Raw genomic sequence first — 20939 nt, forward strand, 5'->3', positions numbered from 1 at the left:
GATATTGAAGTACCCAGAACTCTTATCATATATTAGCCATAATGTTTTACAGATGCTAGTTAATACCTAAATGGTTTTCATATTTTCATGAAAGTGGCGAGGCTAAGCAGGGTCACCACCAGGCCTTTCTCTCACTTCTTCCTCCGTTTTCCTCAGCATCAGAGAGCATGGCTGAGTTCACTTAGAGGGGGTCCAGGTTGTGGTTGGAAGTCACCTTTCCCAGGAGAACATGGGTGACCCCTGAGATTGGTGACTAACTTTTCACTTCATCTGTTCTTATTTCCTAGAGGTCAGCTATGAAGGCCCTTCCACTCTATCAACAGGTAAGGCCAGTTCATCCTCAGTTGACCTTCTCCTCCTTTTCCTCAGGAAAGTTCATTTCAACAACCTCTCCTTACCATCATTTTTATTTTCAGGAACTAATGGAGGTCATTTCCCTCAATAATATAAAAAAGCCTTTCCAAAAATTAATTCTGGGGAAAATGACCAGAACTGCTAGCGTGATAACAAAAGGCAGAGTTAGGCTGTTGCCCAGAGAGAAAGAGTTTTTGAGAGGTGACAGAAAATGCAAGTGAGCTAATCTACATCTTCAGTGGTCATTCAGTGCTTCCTAAATCCCCTGGATGATAGAACTCTGAAACTAAATGCACAGAATTGTGTCTGTGTACCTTGTGATACTGTGGATCAGTACTTATAGAGGATCAATACATGCTACACGGTCTAAGCCAATTCCCTGTGGCCCATCACCTTGGGTTTCCTTCACTCTATTATATGTTATCAAGGTTAGTGTAGGTCACTAAACGAATACATGTCTTCATTCAACATGTGGCTTAGATGTCTGTCATGAATTCATAGACAACAAGTTATCACTGCATGCAGAAGTAAAGCTAGTAACATTTGTATATACAATCCCTTTGCTTTGCTTGGCAACTGGAAGGTATCAAAGTTTTTCCTTAACAGAAATTCAGAGGAGAAAAACTTTCAAATCTGGGTAAGAAACAGTCCACATGATGAGTATGTCAGTTAAGAGATCTCCCCGTGAGGAGGAAATGGAAAAGGAGGTTAGAGTTGAGAAGCAAGGTCTAGAATAAAGAGTCTGTGTACCAAGGCCAGAGAAATGCTTGGTGAGGTTCTTCCACCAGCCATCACATCTGCTCTTGTGCTGTACTCACACAGAGGTTGAGGACCCAAGCCAGAGCTCCGAACAAGTCCCTCACAGACCACCTCCTGGAGGACGCCCACCCAGACCCCCTGCTGATGGTGGAGATGACAATGAAGATGAAGATGAAGGTGATGACTCAGAGCAGGGACCACCAGAAGGAGGCAATCAGCAACAGCAAGGTCGCCCTCCTCGACCTGGACAGCAACAGGGACCTCCTCAGCAAGGAGGCCAGCAGCAGCAGCAGCAAGGTCGCCCTCCTCGTCCTGGACAGCAACAGGGACCTCCCCAGCAAGGAGGCCAGCAGCAACAGCAAGGTCGCCCTCCTCGTCCCGGACAGCCACAGGGACCCCCACAGCAAGGAGGCCAGCAGCAGCAGCAAGGTCGCCCTCCTCGTCCCGGACAGCCACAGGGACCCCCACAGCAAGGAGGCCAGCAGCAGCAGCAAGGTCGCCCTCCTCGTCCTGGACAGCAACAGGGACCCCCACAGCAAGGAGGCCAGCAGCAGCAGCAGCAGCAGCAACAGCAGCAGCAAGGTCGCCCTCCTCGTCCCGGACAGCCACAGGGTCCCCCCCAGCAAGGAGACCAGCAGCAGCAGCAGCAGTAAGGTTGCCCTCCTCATCCTGGACAGCAGCAGGGGACCCCCCAAATCAGAAGGTAATTGGGAGCTTTGCCTAATATCATCCTGCCAATCCCTGGGCATCACCTTCACTTTCCCAAGTGAATAGAGTATAAAGTCCTCCCCAGCTCAACCTACCTAGTCTACCCTAGAATTCTGGGGCAGCTGTGATTTAAGCTCACTCTCTAACAAAGGCCCTAATTGTTGTTCTTCTCAAAATTGAAGGTGCTAACAAATCATCTGGAAACATGTTGAAAGTACACATTTCTAAATGTGTACTTTTATAATGTGTACTTTATAATCAGGCATTCTTGGGCAGTGTAGGATGACCATTTAAGTTCTTGAAGGTAACTCTGATCATCTGTCAACCTGTACCAAATGTCCTTTCTCTCAATGTTTACTGAGCATGGTTGCTTTTGGGAGGCAGGGCATTGATCTCCCTTTGTTCTGTGTCTCCTTGCTCAGACTCAGATGATTGCCCATTTCCTGTTTCCTTGTGACCATGTAAAGTCAGTTCTATCAACCACTGGGCCTCTCAGTCCAGAATCCCTGCCATGTGAATTCACCTCTGTACTCCTAATTGGACACTCGATTTTTATATGCTTTTTGGCAAATTAATCTACACCTGACTGGAAAGTCCAACTGAATAAAAAGGTGTTCAACTAAATCAGGAATGCACTTATCCTACCTCCTCATAACCTCCACCATAAATCTGGATCATTAATTTTTTTGTATATCCTCTTGGAAATATTCATACTATATGAGCACATCTCTCGATTTTACTCTACAAATGAGTATAATTATTTCTACTCAGATCTCGTTGTTTTTCCTTTCAAGTACCATATTTTATTACAATTTCAGAGCAGTTCACGAGATACACAAATCATTTCACCATCATCCTTCCCTCCTTTTTTTTTCTTTTGTTCTTTTTCCTCTTTCTAAACAAATTTCTACCTTATTTTTTGAATTGATCTATTCCTTCTTCTCAAAATACCTCCTCGTTCTCCATCTTCTTGCCTCCTTCTTTATTTATTATTTTGTGATGTTTAGTAATTCATGGAATTACTGACTCAAACCTTCTCTAATCAAGCCATGTGTAATACCCTTACTATTGTTGGACTTTGCAGTTATCCTCTTTGTACATCTAATCATGACTATTTTCAATACCATCCACAAAATTAGTATCCCACAAGTATTATTCGTATATTTTTATTGATCCATTGTGATTACCATGTTATGGGGTATGTTAACTATTTTATGGTTACAGTATAATGACACATGATATTGGGATGTGTTAAAACCACACATTCACGCAGTGAAAAATGTAACTTGTTGAGTTTCAATCCTCATACCTCTCCTTCCAGTAGTTATCTTTATTTCCTCATAATGTATGTGTGAGCGTGCTCAGTGCAAGATGTCTACCAGGGTGGAAGGAGAAGCAAAAGAAGAGGACGTGGGCTCTCCCCTGCAGGGCTTCAGTGATGCCTGCCAGATTTTAGAAACCTCCTGCATGTCACATCTTTCCTACAAACTCCCCCCCACTTTTTTTTTTGTTTGTTTCAGAGAGTGAATAAGAAGACCATGTCCTTCGGAAAATTCTGCCATTGGAACAATACGGTCATAGTCATGTCCTCTATAGACTAATAAAATAATCAGCATGCATTTTCTGATTGCTGTCTCTCTTTCTGGGGTGGGAGAGTGTGGAATCTGAAGGTCATGGACACAGTGTAAAACTATTCTGCACCTCCCTCATGGATGCCTACAGAAAACTTCCCTCCTTCTTCATCCACAAGTCAGTTGTAATCACTGGCCTGTTTCCAGCATCCCTTACATCACAAGTGCAAGCTTTAGAACTATTTGAGAATATATGTACTAAATGCTTGTAAATTTTCAGCAAAGAAAGAATATAAAATACCAGTGAGGAATTTGCAAAGGCTGACAGGTTCTACATATTTTGAAAATCTTTGGCCCTGTTTCCCAAGAATGAGAATGGATATTCAGGCACCTTTCCCCTAGAACCATCATTTCTCTCCTGAGTTCATCATTGCCTAATTCTGTCCCTCTCTAGATTCCCACCTTAATTTGGAACCTTTGAGAATTTGTTCAATAGACAGTAAGGTGCATTTTCTGAGACATGAAACTTGGAGACCTTCAGACATGACTTCTGGTTTTCCTCAGTCTCTGGATCGTCATCAGGCTTATAGAGTAGTGACTGGGCTGATCATAGCACACTATGATGCATCAGGCATTTGAGAATTTCATACAGTTTCTTGGACGTACATCAATCATATGGATTTATATAGCTCAACAAAGTTAAAACATCATATCTTTAAAGAAATTATAACACATTGAATCATTCTAGGTGTTTTATATGATTATTTATTAGTTGTTTTATACAATTTTTATTTATTATTTAATTATCTATTTGTTATTTAATATAGGGTCTTGCTTTTTTCGTGAGGCTGACCTTGAACTCATGCTCCTCCTACATTATATTCCCAAGTAACTGAGAATGAAAATGTTGGATCCCATGACAATTCATTCCTAATTAATTTTATTCCTTCTATTTTTGTTAAAGTGAAAATAACTTGAGATATTTTGAAGCTCCCTAAAATTTTTCCAAATCCTATAAAGTACAAAATCTCTAGAATGACAATATGGTTTTTGAAAGAATTCAAACCTGTCCAAAGGTTTAAGAACATTTGAATAAATACAATCATAGCTCAATTTCAAACAAACCCAAAGTGCCAAAATATTACGCAGACATATTGGGTGAGGTAGTTGTAAGATGGAAATTGAGGTCTTGTAAAATTGAGAAGACTCACGTTTCTTAAGAAGTCAAGGTCTGCGTAAAACACAACATGAAGCATATGGAAAGTATCTTGAAGAAACAAAATCTTTGCTTTCTGGACCATTTGCATGAAAGGAACAGAAAATCCTCTACATTTTAACATCAATAGTCAGAAAAATTTATTATTTCAACAGAGATCAAAACCACTTCTCTTTTTCTTCCAAAATCCATATGATATTGGAAGTGTAAACCATTTTAAATCATAATTTGTGAATAAATGCAATCAAATCTTAGCCAGGTTAATTGCACCTATAATTTGTTTTTCAAAATTTCCATTCCAGAAATAACCATGATGTTCTAATATCTATTTAGGTTTTTTCCGTGTTGTGAAACAATTAATTCTAATTAACTACAAGAATTGCTTTGTTTTTCATCACAAAAACAAATCTTTCAGAGCTTATCTTTTTGCTTGTTGGAAAAGTGTTTTACATATCTCATATATAGAGCTTTTTTCCTTATTTATTTTGAATTCTTCATTTAGTTTCTTTGATTTTATTAAGTTGCATTTAGTGCTTTTATAACTATTTTTGTGCCACAGAATGGAATTCTTAGCACATTGAGTAGTGTTTCTTTTTCATGTAGTAAGACAAGAATAGATACATTTCTGTTTACGATTAGCAATTAAAATTATCTTAGGTAATCCAACTTAGATATTTACTAAATATGCATTACATTACTGAACTTATCAATACTTAGGAGTTCAAGGTCAGAGAATTGGAAAATATTTTAACAGACACTTATAAATATAATCAGTGGCAAAACCTATTAATACACTTTTAAATTTCTTGCACATATTCATCTGTTATTAACAATTATATTTACAAAACTCATGGAAATTTTATCATGATTGACAAAGCTAGTCATCTTCTCATGTTAATTCTGGCTGAAGTATTTGCCTGTCATCAGAGTGAAACTATCAAAGTTAAATACCTGGATACTTCTGTTTTAATTATCATCCTTGAGAAGAAAGTGATGGTTTGTGCACTTTCCCTGATGGTAAACTTCCAGTCCTAAATAACAAGCATGTTAGTATTTGCTGACAGGAGGGAATGTCTTTCACATAGAGATTTCACAAATTCCTTTAAGGAAAAGAAGGAAGTTTCAAGAGTTTGTTTGTAGTTTAACTTGTGTTAACTTCTGTGATGACTAAAGTCTTAGGTTATTTTCAAGAAAGAATTGCTATTCTGTTTTTGAGAAGATATCAGGCAGGCAAAGAGGATGCTTCTTCCTTTGCCATTTCACAAGTACCCTAAAACAGTAAAATGTGTATTTTGGAGTGAATGCTTATGTCATTCTTTTCATCTCTGTGACAGAAATACCTGACAACCAAAACTTGAAAGTTGATTTTGGACCACTCTTTGAGAGTTTCAGTTATGATTAGCCAATTCCATTTCTGTTTGCCAAGGCAAGGGAGAAAATCAAGACAGAAGAAAATGGTAGAGGTAAACTAGGAGAGAGAGAGAGAGAGAGAGAGAGAGAGAGAGAGAGAGAGAGAGAGAGAGAGAGAGAGCACAAGGAGATAGGAACAAATTATAGAATACCCAATGCCTGATTTCAGTGGCCCACCTCCTCTACCCATGACCCACCTGCCTGCATTTACCACTTGGTAATCCTTTCAAATTATTGATTCATTAGATTAATCCATGGAAAAGTTATAGCTTTTAGGATTGAATCATTTCAGTTTTCACTTGAACACAGAGGCTCTTGAACTACACCTTATATCCAAACCATAACATTCCAACCCTGGTCCCAGAAAGCTCATCTTCATCTCACAATGCAAAATATGATTAGTCCATCTCCAGGGTCCCTATAGCCTTAACAATTTTAGCACTTCCCCAAAACCCAAGTCTAAATTGTGCTCTGAGACTAAAGGGAAACTCTTGACTTTGAGTCCTAACCACCAAATTGAAAGCCAGTTATATGCAGCCAATATCTAAAGACACAGAGGACACCTTTCCATTACAAAAGGGAAGAATAGGGCAACACTGAAGGGTTGGGAGAAAAACAAGATTAAACCCCAGCAGGTAAACATTAGGTCCAGGAATCCCACATTCAGCTTTTGGGCCCTATGGTATAAAGTGTGATCTCAAAGGGGCCTGGGCAACCCCACACCCATGGCCTTGCCAGTCAGTCCACATGGACCCTCTCTTAAGCTGGCTCTGTTCATAGACAATGTCTTTCCTCAGCAGACATATCATAGCACTGGTGTACCTTAATTCTGGCATTTCCCATTCCACCCATAATTTCATCTTTACAGCTTCATATACACCCTCTCAGGGGTTGCATGGAGGACTTCTAACCCTGTCACTCTTTGCTTGATCTCTCAGGCCTTCCTTGGAAATCTTGGTGGAAGCTTTAATTTCCCATTAACTCCAGCAAACTGTCTTCCTGAAAAATAAGCTCCACATGAAGGATACCAGTCTGGTGCCTGCTGGAGCCAAACTGAACCCTCTTGGACCAGGCCTATAGTAGCTTCTTAGTGCCTGGATGATAGAGCATAGTGAAAGAAATCCTGGGGAAACAACTTCCTAGGCACCCCTGTGAGAACAGGGTCTTCTCATGTTCTCTAGGGTTTTACTTTTACACCCCAGAGTCTGCAATGGATGTGGTTATGCTGAGATACCTTTAAGGCATCTTTCTTATCGTCTCATACAAACACTCAATTTCTCATTAGTGGTGGTAATCTCCTCAGCAAACACACATTACCAGTATTTGTTCTTTTGCTAAACTGCAAATGTTTTAAATCTTTCTTCTTGTTTTTTCTCCCCATTCTCAGTGTAAACATGGCTGAAAGATTCCATTAACACCTATGACAGTACATGAATGCTATGCTGTCTTGATATTTTCTCTGCCAGATTCATTAGTCCATAAAATTTAAATTTACCTTGCAGAATGTCTCATGTCAACTTTTTTTTTACCAGGGTGTAAGCTGTCCTTCCTCTGTTCCAATTTCCAACAGAGTGCCCATTCCCCTTGAAAACTCACGAACACATTCCTTACACTTCTCATTCCTATCTGCATTCTGATTATTGAAACTCTCATCAGAATCACTCATTAAGCTGTGCTTACAACATTTTAAGCCTTCCTTAGCCTGCATCTCCAAACTTTTCTAAACCTTCACACCAACTAATTTTAAAACTCTATACAACATGTTCTGGTTAGTCACAGCAATGGTCCCATTTCTGGCTTCCAACTGCTGTGTTAGCAGTTGGAAAAAAAAATTTTTTTGACTCTTGGTTTCAGAGTTTCAGTTCATGGTTGGATTATGGCTCTTCTCTGAGCATAAGGTCAGCAGAAAGTCATGGCAGTAGGGCAAACTAGACAAAAACTATTCAGCACATGACAGCTGGGAAACAGTGTGAGCAGCCTGGGACAAAATACATAATCCCCAAAGCAAATCCCAGTGACACACTTTCTCTTTCCACACCTCACTCACCTACAGCTATGGCTTAGTAATACATTCAAATTATTAATTTATTAAATGAATTAATCCACTGCTTATATTATGGCTCTCATAATCATTTCATTTTCTCCATTGACACAGAAACTTTTGGGGGATTCCACATAGCCAAACCATAACAGTATCTTCTCATTGCTGTTTGACTTACATGAAGTAACAGATTCTGCATTTCCATTCACACATTTGTTATTGAACACAGAGTGGTGTCAACTTCACATTCATTAGAGATGTAAATCCCAAGGAAGACAAAATGTTTCACTCATATAATCTTGAAAGCTGAAATGTTAGACCAAATGGATATTTTTATTAAATTAAAAAGTGACACTTGTCCTATTTGCTTATGATTTACTTAAGTCACAGAAAGTTTAATAATGTTTCTGGTCATTTAATAGTTTTGAGAGACATTATTCAATTTACATAAGCATTTATTTTTGTTCAGTTTTTGAACAGAGTTATCAATTCCTTGGTTAGTACCACATAGTTGAAAAATACTATACCTATAAACAGTTCTTTCACATATATAGATTCAAGTTGATCTGATACTTTTCATTTAGCATTAGAGAATATCAAGAAACACATCCAATTTTTTGAGATATTTGAGATCTGTTGGGAGTCACCCTGGCTCCAAAGACTAACCTCTCCATCCCTTGAGAAGAGCCATCCAATGGTGAGTCCTGATGACTCACATGATCCTTACCCACCACCAATCAGAAAGTACCCCATGCCAGCTGCCCAAACCATTAAATTGTTAAACTGTTGCAACCTCAGACCAACTTTGGCTCTTATAAATATGCAGAGCTGCCTCAATAAATGGGCATTTTCTCTGATGGCAAGCCTTGATTGTTCTTTCATTGGTGCTGAAACCCAGGAAAGGGGAATTCCATGCTGCACCAGGACCCCCTCTCTCAAGGCTTGCTGTCCTTGTCCACTCTTTTGAGCACTGCTCACAACACTGGCTCTTCAGTAGGTGATTTCCCCTATTGGGTATCCAACTTCAGACGGGCTACGCAGGGGCTTTGACCTTGATGGTCCAGCAAACCTCTGTCATCCTTTCTGGAGGGAAGAATGCACCCCACTACTACCTTCACTATCACGGTAGACTCTCTGGAACCTGGCTCATGAGCAGGAGGTCCTGAGTGGTGGAAGAACAGGCACACCTCTCTCTTTCTCTCTCTCTCTCTCTCTCTCTCTCTCTCTCTCTCTCTCCCTCTTTATCCATCCTTGTCCGTCTCCTGTCCTAAATAAACCAAAAACCCTGGTGCCAGGTGGTCCATGAGTTCTGGCCATTCTGGGCCTGCCATCTGGAATCTCGTGTGACTACTTCACCGTCTACCCGGCCCAGACTCTCCTAATTCATATTGGTTGAACTCCCCTTGCAGGGACGCCTGTGAGGAGGCCCATCCAATTCTGTTCTTGTCCAGACCCTTCCCACCTTCCCACTTCCTTCTTAGTGATTATTATGGGGTGCCTCTTCTTCCCTCCCTGAAAACTCCTCCTTAAAATGCCCCTGGCTAATCTGGATCGGCTATCCCTCACTCCTGATAGAAATCCCAAGACTCTCATGAAATTCTGCACACAAGATTGGTCTTATTAAAAATTGGACAATCAAAGTCAATTGTCACCAGGAGGATCCCTAGATCCTGCAATTCTCAGAGATCTGTTTAACTTCTGTGAGTGCTTATAAAAGTGGAAGGAGATCCCCTATGTTGAGGCTTTTTATCTGTTTCATTCTTATCCGGACCTATACTCTTACCTTAATGACACTACTGACCCTTCTTTCAATCTGGCAGATGATGCTCCTCCCTGGTGTCCCCCCAGATGGCTCCCCCTGATCCCCTTGACACCTTTAGTTCCCCCCAAACTAGGTCCCTCTCCCTAGTCCCACAAACCATGGCCCCTTTAAGAGAGGTTGCTGGACCTGAGGACATTATCCGGCTACATGTCCCATTCTCTATGAAAGACCTCATGCAACTAGAGTGAAGGTTGGGCTCATTCACTACAAATCCCACCACTTACATTAGAGAGATTCAATGGGTCCTCCAGGCTTAGCCTCACCATGATATATATATATATATATATATATATATATATATATATATATATATATATATATATATATATGTTATTGGCTAATACTCTCCTTCTTGAGGAACATACCAGAGTCTGGGAACTTGCCAGAGCCCATGCGGATGAAACTCACCCAGTTCATCCCAATCACCCTCTGGGGCCACTTGCTGCCCCAGATCAAACTCCTGACTGGGATTATAATACTCAAGCTGGCATACAGATTAGGGACCAATTCTCTGCATGTATTATTGCTGGGCTCAAAAAAGCAGCACTTAAGGCTGTCAATTTCCAAAAATTACAAGAGATTCTTCAAAATCCAGAGGAGACCCATCAGAATTTCTGGATCAGCCTACAAAAGCCATTCAGCAGGATACTAACCTACATCCCGAAACCCAAGATGGCCGTCATGTCCTTATGACATATTTCCTCTTGCAGAGCTACATCGACATCCATTCCAAACTAAAAAAGCTCGAACAAGCCTACAACTCCCAAGACTGAGATCTTGGTGGTAGCCTTTAAGGTTTTTCACAACCACAATGAGGAAATCGAGCACCACAAGCACAGGGCCAAGCACAGTAAATTTCAAATGCTCACCCAGGTGCTGCAGGGGGCTTCCTTGGGTCACCACCCATCATCAACCTCCCCCACCCCCCATGAGTCTGCTTCAAGTGTGGCAAGGAGGGATATTGGGCCAAGGCATCCCCCGCACCTCACACTCTGCATAACCCATGCCCTAAATGTGAACAACAAGTCATTGGGGTTCTGACTGTCCTAGATTCTGTAGGAATTCTAGAGCCAGGGAACCCTCTGACCTTCTGGGCATAGCAATGGAAGACTGACAGAGCCTAGGGTCCTTGTCCCCGGCTCTAACAATTAATAAACAAGAACTCAGGGTGTGTATTCAGGTGGATGGCCACAAGGTTGACTTTTCCTTGACACCGGGGCTACCTTCTCAGTCCTGACAGAATTCTGGGGGCAAAGAGTGACGTCCACTTCTCCTATTGTCATGGTAGGAGGAAAGACCATCTATCCACAAAAGACTCTCCTATTACTCTGTTCCATAGACAACTTCCCATTTTCGCAGATGTTCCTAGTTATGCCCCAATGTCCAGTTTCTTTGCTTGGCCGAGATATTCTCTCTAAATTTAATACAACAATCAACACCTGGGCTCCTGGCATTAGCCAAGCCCCAGAATCAGCCTGTTCACCTTTTCTGGCCCTTTTGGCAGAAGACTGGCCATTCTACTCCACTTGTGAGACAGACATGAAAAAGGACCTCTTCCCTATTAACCTGGTTGACCCAATTGTATAAGACACTCACATCCCCTCCACGGTTTCCTGCTTACCAGTTAACATTCAAAGACCCTAACACCTTCCCCAATCAGGTTCAATACCCCCTGTCCACAAAAGCTCTTCTGGTCTACAGCCTATTATTCAGGACCTTCTTAGCAAGGGGTACCTCCATTCAGCTTATTCTCCTTACAATACTCCCATATTAGCAGGAGAAAAGCCCAACGGGTCTTATCGCTTAGTTCAGGACTTATAACTCATCAACACCTCAATTAGGAACATACATCCTTTGGTTCTCAACCCATACACCCTGCTGTCTCAGATCCTCCACACTGCCACACACTTCTCAGTCATAGATTTAAAGGATGCTTTCTCCTCCATTTCCCTTGCCCTTGAATCACAAGATCTTTTTGCCTTTACCTGGACAGATCCCACCATCAGACATTCTCGACAACTAACCTGGACTGTCCTTCCTCAGGGATTTTGAGATAGTCCACACCTCTTTGGACAAACCTTGGCCTCCGACCTCCAATCTTGTCACCCCCAGTGCTCCAAATCCACCCTCTTGCAATATGTTGATGATCTTCTCCTCTGTAGCCCATCCAAAAGGCACTTAATAGATGACACAGTTCTCATACATAATTTCTTTCCCTTAAAGGGATACCAGGATTTTCCTCAAAAGGCCCAAATAGCATGTAAAGAGGTCACATATCTAGGGTTCTCTATCTCTCAAGGGAAGAAGGCCATTACGGTAGACAGAAAACAGCTTATTGTGTCTATACCTACAGCAAAGACAAAAGACGCCATACTCTCCTTCTTGGGTTTGGCTGGGTACTTCAGGGCCTGGATTCCTAATTTCTCCCTCCTCACTAGGCCACTATATAATCTGGCCAAAAGCCCCCAAGATGAACCCCTACCCTCAGTGGTAGGGAAGCCCTTTACAATCCTTTAAAGGCCCTCCTCCAGGCACCCACCCTTTATCTCCCTGACCTCTCCTGACCCTTCACTTTCTATGTAAATGAAAAACAGGGACAATGTCTAAGGTTCTGGGTCAGGAATATGGCCTCACATTTGCAACAGTGGCATACCTATCCAAACAGCTCGACCCCAATGTTAGGGGCTGTCCCCCACGTCTCAGAGCCCTAGCAGTGGCCCATGACCTCCAGAAAGAAGCATAAAATCTTACCTTTGGCTCCCTGCTAACCATCTCATCTCCTCACAATCTAAAGGATTTCCTCACTTACAAGAGGCTACAGTGAGTTTCTCCTTCCAGGGTTCTATCCCTCCTTGTGTCATTCCTTGAAAATCCCTCCATCTCTTTTCAGTCCTGCTCTTTATTAAACCCTGCCTCCCTCCTCCCATCTTCTCCCTCACAAGATCCCATCCACAAATGCCTGGAGGTATTAGAGATGATTTTACCCTGCCCTGCCACAATTTCTGAGGGACCCCTGCCCTCTTTGGACCTCGTCTGGTTCTCAGATAGTAGCTCCTTTATACACTAAGGGGTTAAAATGGTGGGGTATGATTTGGTTTCCCTCTCATCCATCATAGAGGCAAAACCTCTCCCACCCAATACCACCAACCAACAAGCTGAACTCATAGCAGCCACCAGGGCATTTGAGGTAGCAGAGGGAAAAACCCTCTCCCTATATACAGATTCCAAATACATATTCCATGTCCTGATCTCCCATGCAGTCATTTGGAAAGAAAGGAGGCTATTGACCACCAAAGAGATGGCAGTCATTAATTTCACATTTATTTCTGGCCTATTATGAGCATCCAGGCTGCCTTCCCAACTGGGAATAATTCATTGAAAGGCCCACCAAACTGACTCCTCCCTTACTACTATGTTACTACTACAGTTCTTTGTACATATACAGATTTAAGTTGATATTGTACTTTTCATTCAGTATTAGAGAATAACAAGGAACACATCCAATTTTTTAAGACTTTTGAGATCCATTATGGTTTACAATATATTGAAGAGAAAAACAATATATATCTTTTTTCTTTTCATATTAGTGATGGAAACTAGCAGTGCAGTGCTATTTACCTACAATCACAATCCTTTTTATTTTTTAGTTTGATAGAGTTCTGTATTGCTTAGAGCCTTTCTCATTTGGTTACACTAGCCTTGAACTTGCAATCCACCTGCTTCAGCCTCCCAAGTCACTTTAGTTATGGGCATCTGCCACAATGGCTGGCTATGATTTTATTCCTTTGTAAAAATTGGTTTTAAGTAGTTTCACATGATAGTAGAATGCATTTTGATATGTTGTGCATAAATGGAGTATAACTCCTCATTCTTCTAGATGTACATTTTATACAATCACAATGGTCAAGTAATCAGATATGTACATAGGGTTATAATGCCTAATTCATGCTACAATCCTTCATACCCCCATGCCACTTCGCCCCTCTTCACCCTCCTCTACCTAATCTAAAGTACCTCTATTTCTCTCTTGCCCATCCCCATTATTGTGAATTAGCATCTACTCATTAGAAAAAATATTTGGCCTTTAGTTTGGCGGACTGGCTTCTTTCACTTAGCATGATATTCTCCACCTCCATCCATTTACCTGAAAATGCCATAATTTTATTCTTCTTTAAGGTTGAGCAATATTCTATTGTGTATATATACCAAATTTTCTTTATCCATTCTTTGATGGGCATCAAGTTCTGTTTCATAATTTGGCTATTGTGAATTGAGCTAAACGCAGCTTAGAGATTCCTCAGAAAACATGGGATGACTATGATATGTTTAAGGTTGAAAAGTCCTCTCAATGGCCATGATACTCTCAACTTTTTAAGTTCACCAATTCTCTAGAAATTCCAGTTTCTACACGTTTAGAGAATCAGAGACCCTGGATTGAAAAGTGGCCATTATTGCTGTCTGTTTGAACTTTTTCCACCTGATAACTCTTTACTTTCCTAGTACATTTTCTGTAAGAATTCTGAAGTGGAAACTAGGGGGATGTTTAAAGCTAATCAGAATTAAAAATGCTCAAATATATATGGGCTACTTGACAAAAGTGTGGAATTCATACTTGAAAATCATCTGTTATGCCCTTTGCTATGGTTGGATATGGTTTGAGTGTCTGCAAAGTCTTCATGGTTTGAAAATCATCCTTATAAGATAGTAAGAAGATGAATGCTTTATCTAAGACCTACTAGTGTTGACTTTTGAATGTTCAATGAGAATCAGTGAGCTCAGGGTTTCTCTGTTCTTAGCTTGTATGTTTATTTCTTGTGGTCATTATCTTGATCTCCTGAAAATTACAATCCTACTATTACAACAGTTTAAACATAAGTTTGACATAAAACTGTCAAGTGTTTGTCAACTGTTTCTTAATCTCAGTCTACGCATGTTCATAGAGATCCTCATAAACAACAAATAGTTGAATATTTTTATTAACTCATTTGATCAAAACATGTCTTTTAATTGAATACTTTAACCATTTATATTCCAGGTAATTTTTAGTATGTAGGACTTACAAAAGCAAAATTTTTAGCTTATTTGTCATTTCATTGTGTTTCTTTTTCTCTTATAATCTTCTGTTATACTTAAGTGACTTATCTAGTAGTATCTTTTGATTTTTCGTTTATTGCCTTGAATTTGTCAATTATAAACTTTTGGTTGAATGTAACCAGGGTTGGTTTTCACTTCAAAAAGCTATTTTGAAATGGTATCACCATAATATAAGAAGGGAAAAAATAATCATAATACATACTAATATAAAACCATAGGCTTGCACATTTTGACCTTTTGATGTCCCTTTTAATATGTGCCGATTTTTTGTTAACATACTGTTATAATTATTATTCTTAACTATTTTATTTCAATCTCATAGTAAAACATAAATGGCTTACTCACTGTGTTTTCAGTACCAAGCCATTTTCTATTTTTCTTTTTAGCTACTCTAACCAGTGAGTCTTATTGCTTCTTGTGTTCTCTTCTTAGTCATTGAGGTTTCAGTCTCAGTTTGAGGAACTCCATTTCGCAGCTCTTATATGATCAGTCCAGTGGTGATCATGTAAGGTCAGCTTTTAATTCTCTTAGAATATCTTTATTTCTTCTTAATTTCTAAAGGAGAGCTATGCTAGGTACAGTATTCTTGGTTCACAGGGTTTTTTTTTTTCATTCATTACCATGAAATATTCATGTCTTCCTTTTCTTGTCAAAAAGGTTTTCTGGAGAAGTTGGTAGTCTGGTCAAATGAGACACACTTCAGTGCTCTCTCTCCCCTTTTTCTTACTGGTTTGAGAATTCTCTCTTTACCTGTGACCTTGGTCACAGGTATTGCTATTAATTAATTTGTATTACTATTAATTGGTGTGGATTTGAGTCAAGTCTTACTGCTTGACCTCATTGTACCTTGAATTTATATCTTTCTCTGTCTTTGGAAGTTTCCTGCCATGATCTCTTTTCAAAACTTGGGTATTTTAATTTCCTCTTAAACCTCAATAGCTAGAATATTTACTCTTAATTCTGTTCCAGTTTCCACCACCATTTCTTCCTTCTATTTTATTATTTTTCCTTCTCTCTCCACTAACTTTGCAATTTCAAATCCACTATACAAAATCATTAATTTCCCTTTTTGTGTAACCAATTCTGGTATTGATTCTTCTTATGATATTTTTTATTCCATGTATTGTATTTTTCAGTTCAAGAATTTCAGTTGGATTTTTTAATCGCTTCCATCTCTCTATTAATTTTTTTCTGCTATAATATTGAATTATTTCTTTGGGCTCTCTTGGAGCTTCTTCATTTTCCTTAAATCAGATAAAAGTTAGTTTCTTCATCTACGCATTTGCCCATACTGGATATTTTCCAGTCAGAGTCTGTCAATTTACTCTACCTATAAATAAGGCCCTAATTCCCTGAAAGCTTTGGAAGCTTTTTTCCTTAAATCAGATAAAAGTTAGTTTATCTGAAAGTTAGTTTATCTTCATTTTCCTTAAATCAGATAAAAGTTAGTTTCTTCATCTATGCATTTGCCCATACTGGATATTTTCCAGTCAGAGTCTGTCAATTTACTCTACCTATAAATAAGGCCCTAATTCCCTGAAAGCTTTGGAAGCTTTTTGTTATGAAAGATACTATGCCTATTCAAGGATAGGTACTTATATCAGTCTTCACAGCGTGAAAACCTTTGTGACTATCTTGCCTTAAATCCAAGAAGGCTGCTTCTTTTCTCTGAGTCTCTAGTCACTTCTCCTCTTTTAGTACTCAAGGATGGCCGAAGTAGAGGAGTACTGTGGGTTGGTTTTGGTGTGTTGTCACTGTTTCAGCAGAAGAGGGCAATCCAAGTCCAAGTTAGCTCCCAATTCCTATCTGGTATTTTCCAAACAAACAGGTAGAGCACCTCAGAATGGTACTTTGTCCCTTCAGGCTTCTCTCTTTAGCTGGAGAATGCAAAGAGTTTTTATCATCAGTCAGCTGCCTGTGATCAGTCACTGCTTATTTCTGTTCTACTCTGTAAAGGATCATCTAAGGGTGACAGTTCACAGGACTCTGCCAGAACTATGGCCATGCACACCTTAATGCGATTACATTCAGTACTTAAAGCTCTCTGAGCCTATTGAAACACTGAGAAGGAAAAAGACACCCCTTTATTGATTGCCAATAAGTCTGTCAATTCCTGAGCCACAACTACTGCAACCAGCCATAGGTCACCAGGATCCAAGGGAACTCTGTTAGACTGTGCTCATTTGTCTCTCCCTTGTACAGGTTTATTTTAGAGGCTCTACCAAGTGAACTAGTCTGGCTGTGTGTGCTTTTAGGCTCTGCCCACTATTAGATTGAACCAGACTGGTCCTGAGTTCCAAGTATAGTGCCCAGCAGTTTGTCTTCCCCTCTGGAATCAAAGTCTTACTTCACACAATGACACTAAATTTGTCAGTAGTGTTAGTGCAAGCAGTACCTTGGCTTCCAGGTCATGATTAACTCACAACTGAGTGTGAAACCTGCAGGTATATGCAGTATCCAGGCTTTGAGTATGAGTCAGTCTCACTCCAAGGTGGAAAATAATGCAGGCCTGAACTCAACACAGTTCACCTGGTAAGAGTGTTTTATCCTAATGGCAGACAGGTCTCATGACTGTCTCACACAGGATGTGCTCTAAGAAAAGCAGTTTTGATGTCTGCCCAGCGGTGAGTTTCTCCATGATGGACACTCAACTTCAAGACAGAAGCCTGTCCTATATTTCTTGCCCTGTTTTCCAGTAGTGGACTCTTACATCCCCTCTCCTTCCAAGGTGAGTAATGAGTGCTGGCAGCAGCCCCTTGGCCACTTGTTCAATGCAGGTATAGCAATTCAGGTTTTAAGAACGGGCTATAGAGAGGGATTGTGAGCATCTGCCTGGAAGTGGGATTCATCAAACTATGCCTAATACTGGGTTCAAAGACTAAGTCCTGGACTGAATTCCTTCTTTGCCCCACAAGCGGTAGGTATCTCCCAACTTGCCTGCCTGGAGTTCAAGAAGGAGTTACATGACCATCTCTTTTCCTCCAGAGTTTCTCAATACTTTTTTCCCTTTATTATACCAACTCTAGACAATGTGATTTCTCATCTGGCATTCTTAATTTTCATGAAGGTAGTTTGGTGCCAAATACCTATTGAATTTGGCATCTCTGATCAGATCCTGATTAGATTATCTCAGTTAGCTGCATCCTGCCTTTATCTCCTCTAATTTGCAAGAATGTGAGCACTTCACATTTCCTCATTCAGCAGAACCACATTATAACTTATTTAACCAACATACTAATGAATCAAAACAACAGGTAGCCCCAATCCCCCCAAAAAGACACTGTCCTCATCAGTCTACTAAAACAGATTTCATCCAGGTAAAGAAAGATTTCCACCTGGCTGCAATCAATGGATATTTGTCAATTCTCTTAATTTGAGGGGTGTCCTGAGGACTGAACTCAGGGGCACTCAAAACCTGATCCATATACCAAGACCCTCTTATTATTATTATTATTTTATTTAGAGGTAGGGTCTTGCTGAGTTGCTTAGCACCACCCTGTTCCTGAGGCTGGCTTTGAACTCATGATCCACCTGTCTCATCCTCCAAAGAGATGCTGAGATTACAAGTGTGTGCCACTGCACCAGGCTCTATGTTTTTTTGAACTTGCTTCTCAGCAATAATAAACAGAACTTATAATCCTGTCTAACTTAGAACACTCTCTTCCGTGGTACTATTTGCATCTGAATAACATTTTTGTTCCCCGGTTGCTCCATTTTGTATTATCAAATAAACCTCATTCTTCAAATAAATATGAAATGACTTACTTTTTCTGGAATGACACTGGAAATTTACCATTGATTGTGAATACAGAATCATTTTCCTTTTCAGGAAGGAGAAGATGGCTTCATCTTTGAAAATGAGATAAGTGCATTTGGAGAAGAAGCTTCAGAGATATCCATGGCATTTCTTATTCTTCTTCTATGTTCAGTCTCATTCTTTCTTCTTTGTCCATACATGCACACCATGAAAACTGTCTTACACCATGATCAAGTGGGGATTCATGCCAAAAATGCAAGTTTGGTTCAACATACAGAAATCAATAAATGTAAATCATCACATCAATGGACATAAACATAAGAACCATGTCATCATCTCAATAGATGCAGAAAAAGCTTTCAACAAAAGATGGCACCCCTTCATGTTCAAAACACTAGAAAAACTAGGGATAACAGGAACGTGTCTCAACATCGTAAAAGGTATGTATGCTGAATTCAAGGGCAATATCATTCCAAATGGAGAAAAGTTGAAAGCATTCCCTCTAAGAACTGCAACAAGACAAGGATGCACTCTTTCACCACTTCTGTTTAACATAATTGATGAAATACTGGACAGAGCAATTATACAGATGAAAGATATTAAATGATTACACATAGGTAAAGAAAAACTCAAATTAGCACTATTTGCTGAAAATATGATTCTGTACCTAGAAGGCCCTAAAAGTTCCAACAGAAAATTTCTAGAACTAGTAAAAGAATTCAGCAAAATAGCAGGATACAAATGAACACCCATATCTGTATATCAGAGACAAAGCCTCTAACAAGGAAATGAGGAAAACTACCTACTCATAATAACCTCAAAGAAAAGATACTTGTGAATCATCTTAATGAAAGAGGTGAAAGATCTATACAATGAAAACTACAGAACCATAAAGAAAAAAATCAAAGAAGACCTTAGAAGATGAAGAGATCTACCTTTCTCTGGGTTAGGCAGGATTAATATTATCAAAATAACCATCCTACCAAAAGCAATATATAGATTTAATGCCATTCTGACCAAAATCCCAATGGCATTCCTCTTAGAAATAGAAAAGGAAATCATGAAATACATTTGGATAAATAAGAGATCCAGAATAGTTAATCAATCATTAGCAGGAAGAGTGAAGCAGGTGGTATCACTATACCAGAACTTAAACTATTCTACAGAGCAAGAGTAACAAAAACAGCATGGTATTGACACCCAAACAGACTTGTAGAGCAATAGTATGGAATAGAAGACATAGAGACTAACCCACAAAATTACAATTATCTTCTGTCAGACAAAGGTGCCAAAAACATGCACTAGAGAAAAGATAGCATTTTCAACAAATGGTGCTGGGAAAACTGGAAATCCATATGCAACAAAATGAAATTAAATCCCTATCTCTCACCATGCACAAAACTCAGCTCAAAATGGATCAAAGATGTAAGAATTAAACCAGATACTCTGCACCTAATAGAAGAAAAAGTAGGCCCTAATCTTCTTCATGTGGGATTAGGCCCCAACTTCCTTAATGACTCCTATAGCACAACAAGTAAAACCAAGAATCAATAAATGGGATGGAATCAAATGAAAAAAAAAATGAAATCTTAATTAAGTTAATATCTCACCTTAATTAGAACAGAAAGTATGTTATTTGGGGAATATTCCAAGACTCTCTGGAATCTCCTCATACAAAAAAACATAAAGAGTTCATTTACTTTTGATGTTAGAAAGTTGTCAAATGCAAAAAAAAAAAAAAGTTTAGAACACTTCAATAAATAAAATCTCACCTCACTGTAAAACCATACTAAAGTGAGAAAGGTTTGTAAGGCAAATGCATAACTTATGTAGCAGCATGATGAAAAGAGGCATTTAATGTTGAGAAGGTTCACTTTTTTTAAATTAATAAGACTGCAGAAAAGAACATGAATATAAAGCATTATTTTCTCATCAATGTATTAGTGTATTATAATTTTTTATGATTGTGGGATTTTTAGTTAGCTAATCCATGCATGCATCAATCTAAGAATATAATATGATCAATATTGTTTCCCTGTACTCCCCTTTCTCTTGTGGACATATCCCTCATGTTTGATTGGGTTAGAGTTGTAAATATATTCAGAAATAGTGACCATGTTCATTTTTGGCTATACAGTTAGTGTTGACATAAACAGGGACACTTGGAAAGAATGAAAGTCCTAGCAAAATAGTACACAGTGCAGATG

The 20939-nt window shown here is 39.5% G+C and overlaps 1 protein-coding gene across 2 annotated transcripts in view; it reads left to right on the top strand.

The window, feature by feature from the left end:
• Positions 1-3440, top strand: part of LOC144364932 (uncharacterized) — an 80225-nt gene extending 76785 nt beyond the window's left edge. For both annotated transcript variants that reach the window (XR_013423085.1, XM_078015233.1), the window contains 3 exons: positions 288-323; positions 1177-1816; positions 3342-3440. Coding sequence is in view for 1 of the 2 variants with exons in the window: in XM_078015233.1 (XP_077871359.1) it covers positions 288-323; positions 1177-1816; positions 3342-3352 (687 nt within the window). In the remaining variant the exon portion in view is untranslated. The remainder of the gene's footprint in view (positions 1-287; positions 324-1176; positions 1817-3341) is intronic.
• The last annotated feature ends 17499 nt before the right edge of the window (positions 3441-20939 follow it).

Source organism: Ictidomys tridecemlineatus, chromosome 6 (assembly GCF_052094955.1).
Source record: "Ictidomys tridecemlineatus isolate mIctTri1 chromosome 6, mIctTri1.hap1, whole genome shotgun sequence".
Classification (NCBI taxonomy): Eukaryota; Metazoa; Chordata; class Mammalia; order Rodentia; family Sciuridae; genus Ictidomys; species Ictidomys tridecemlineatus.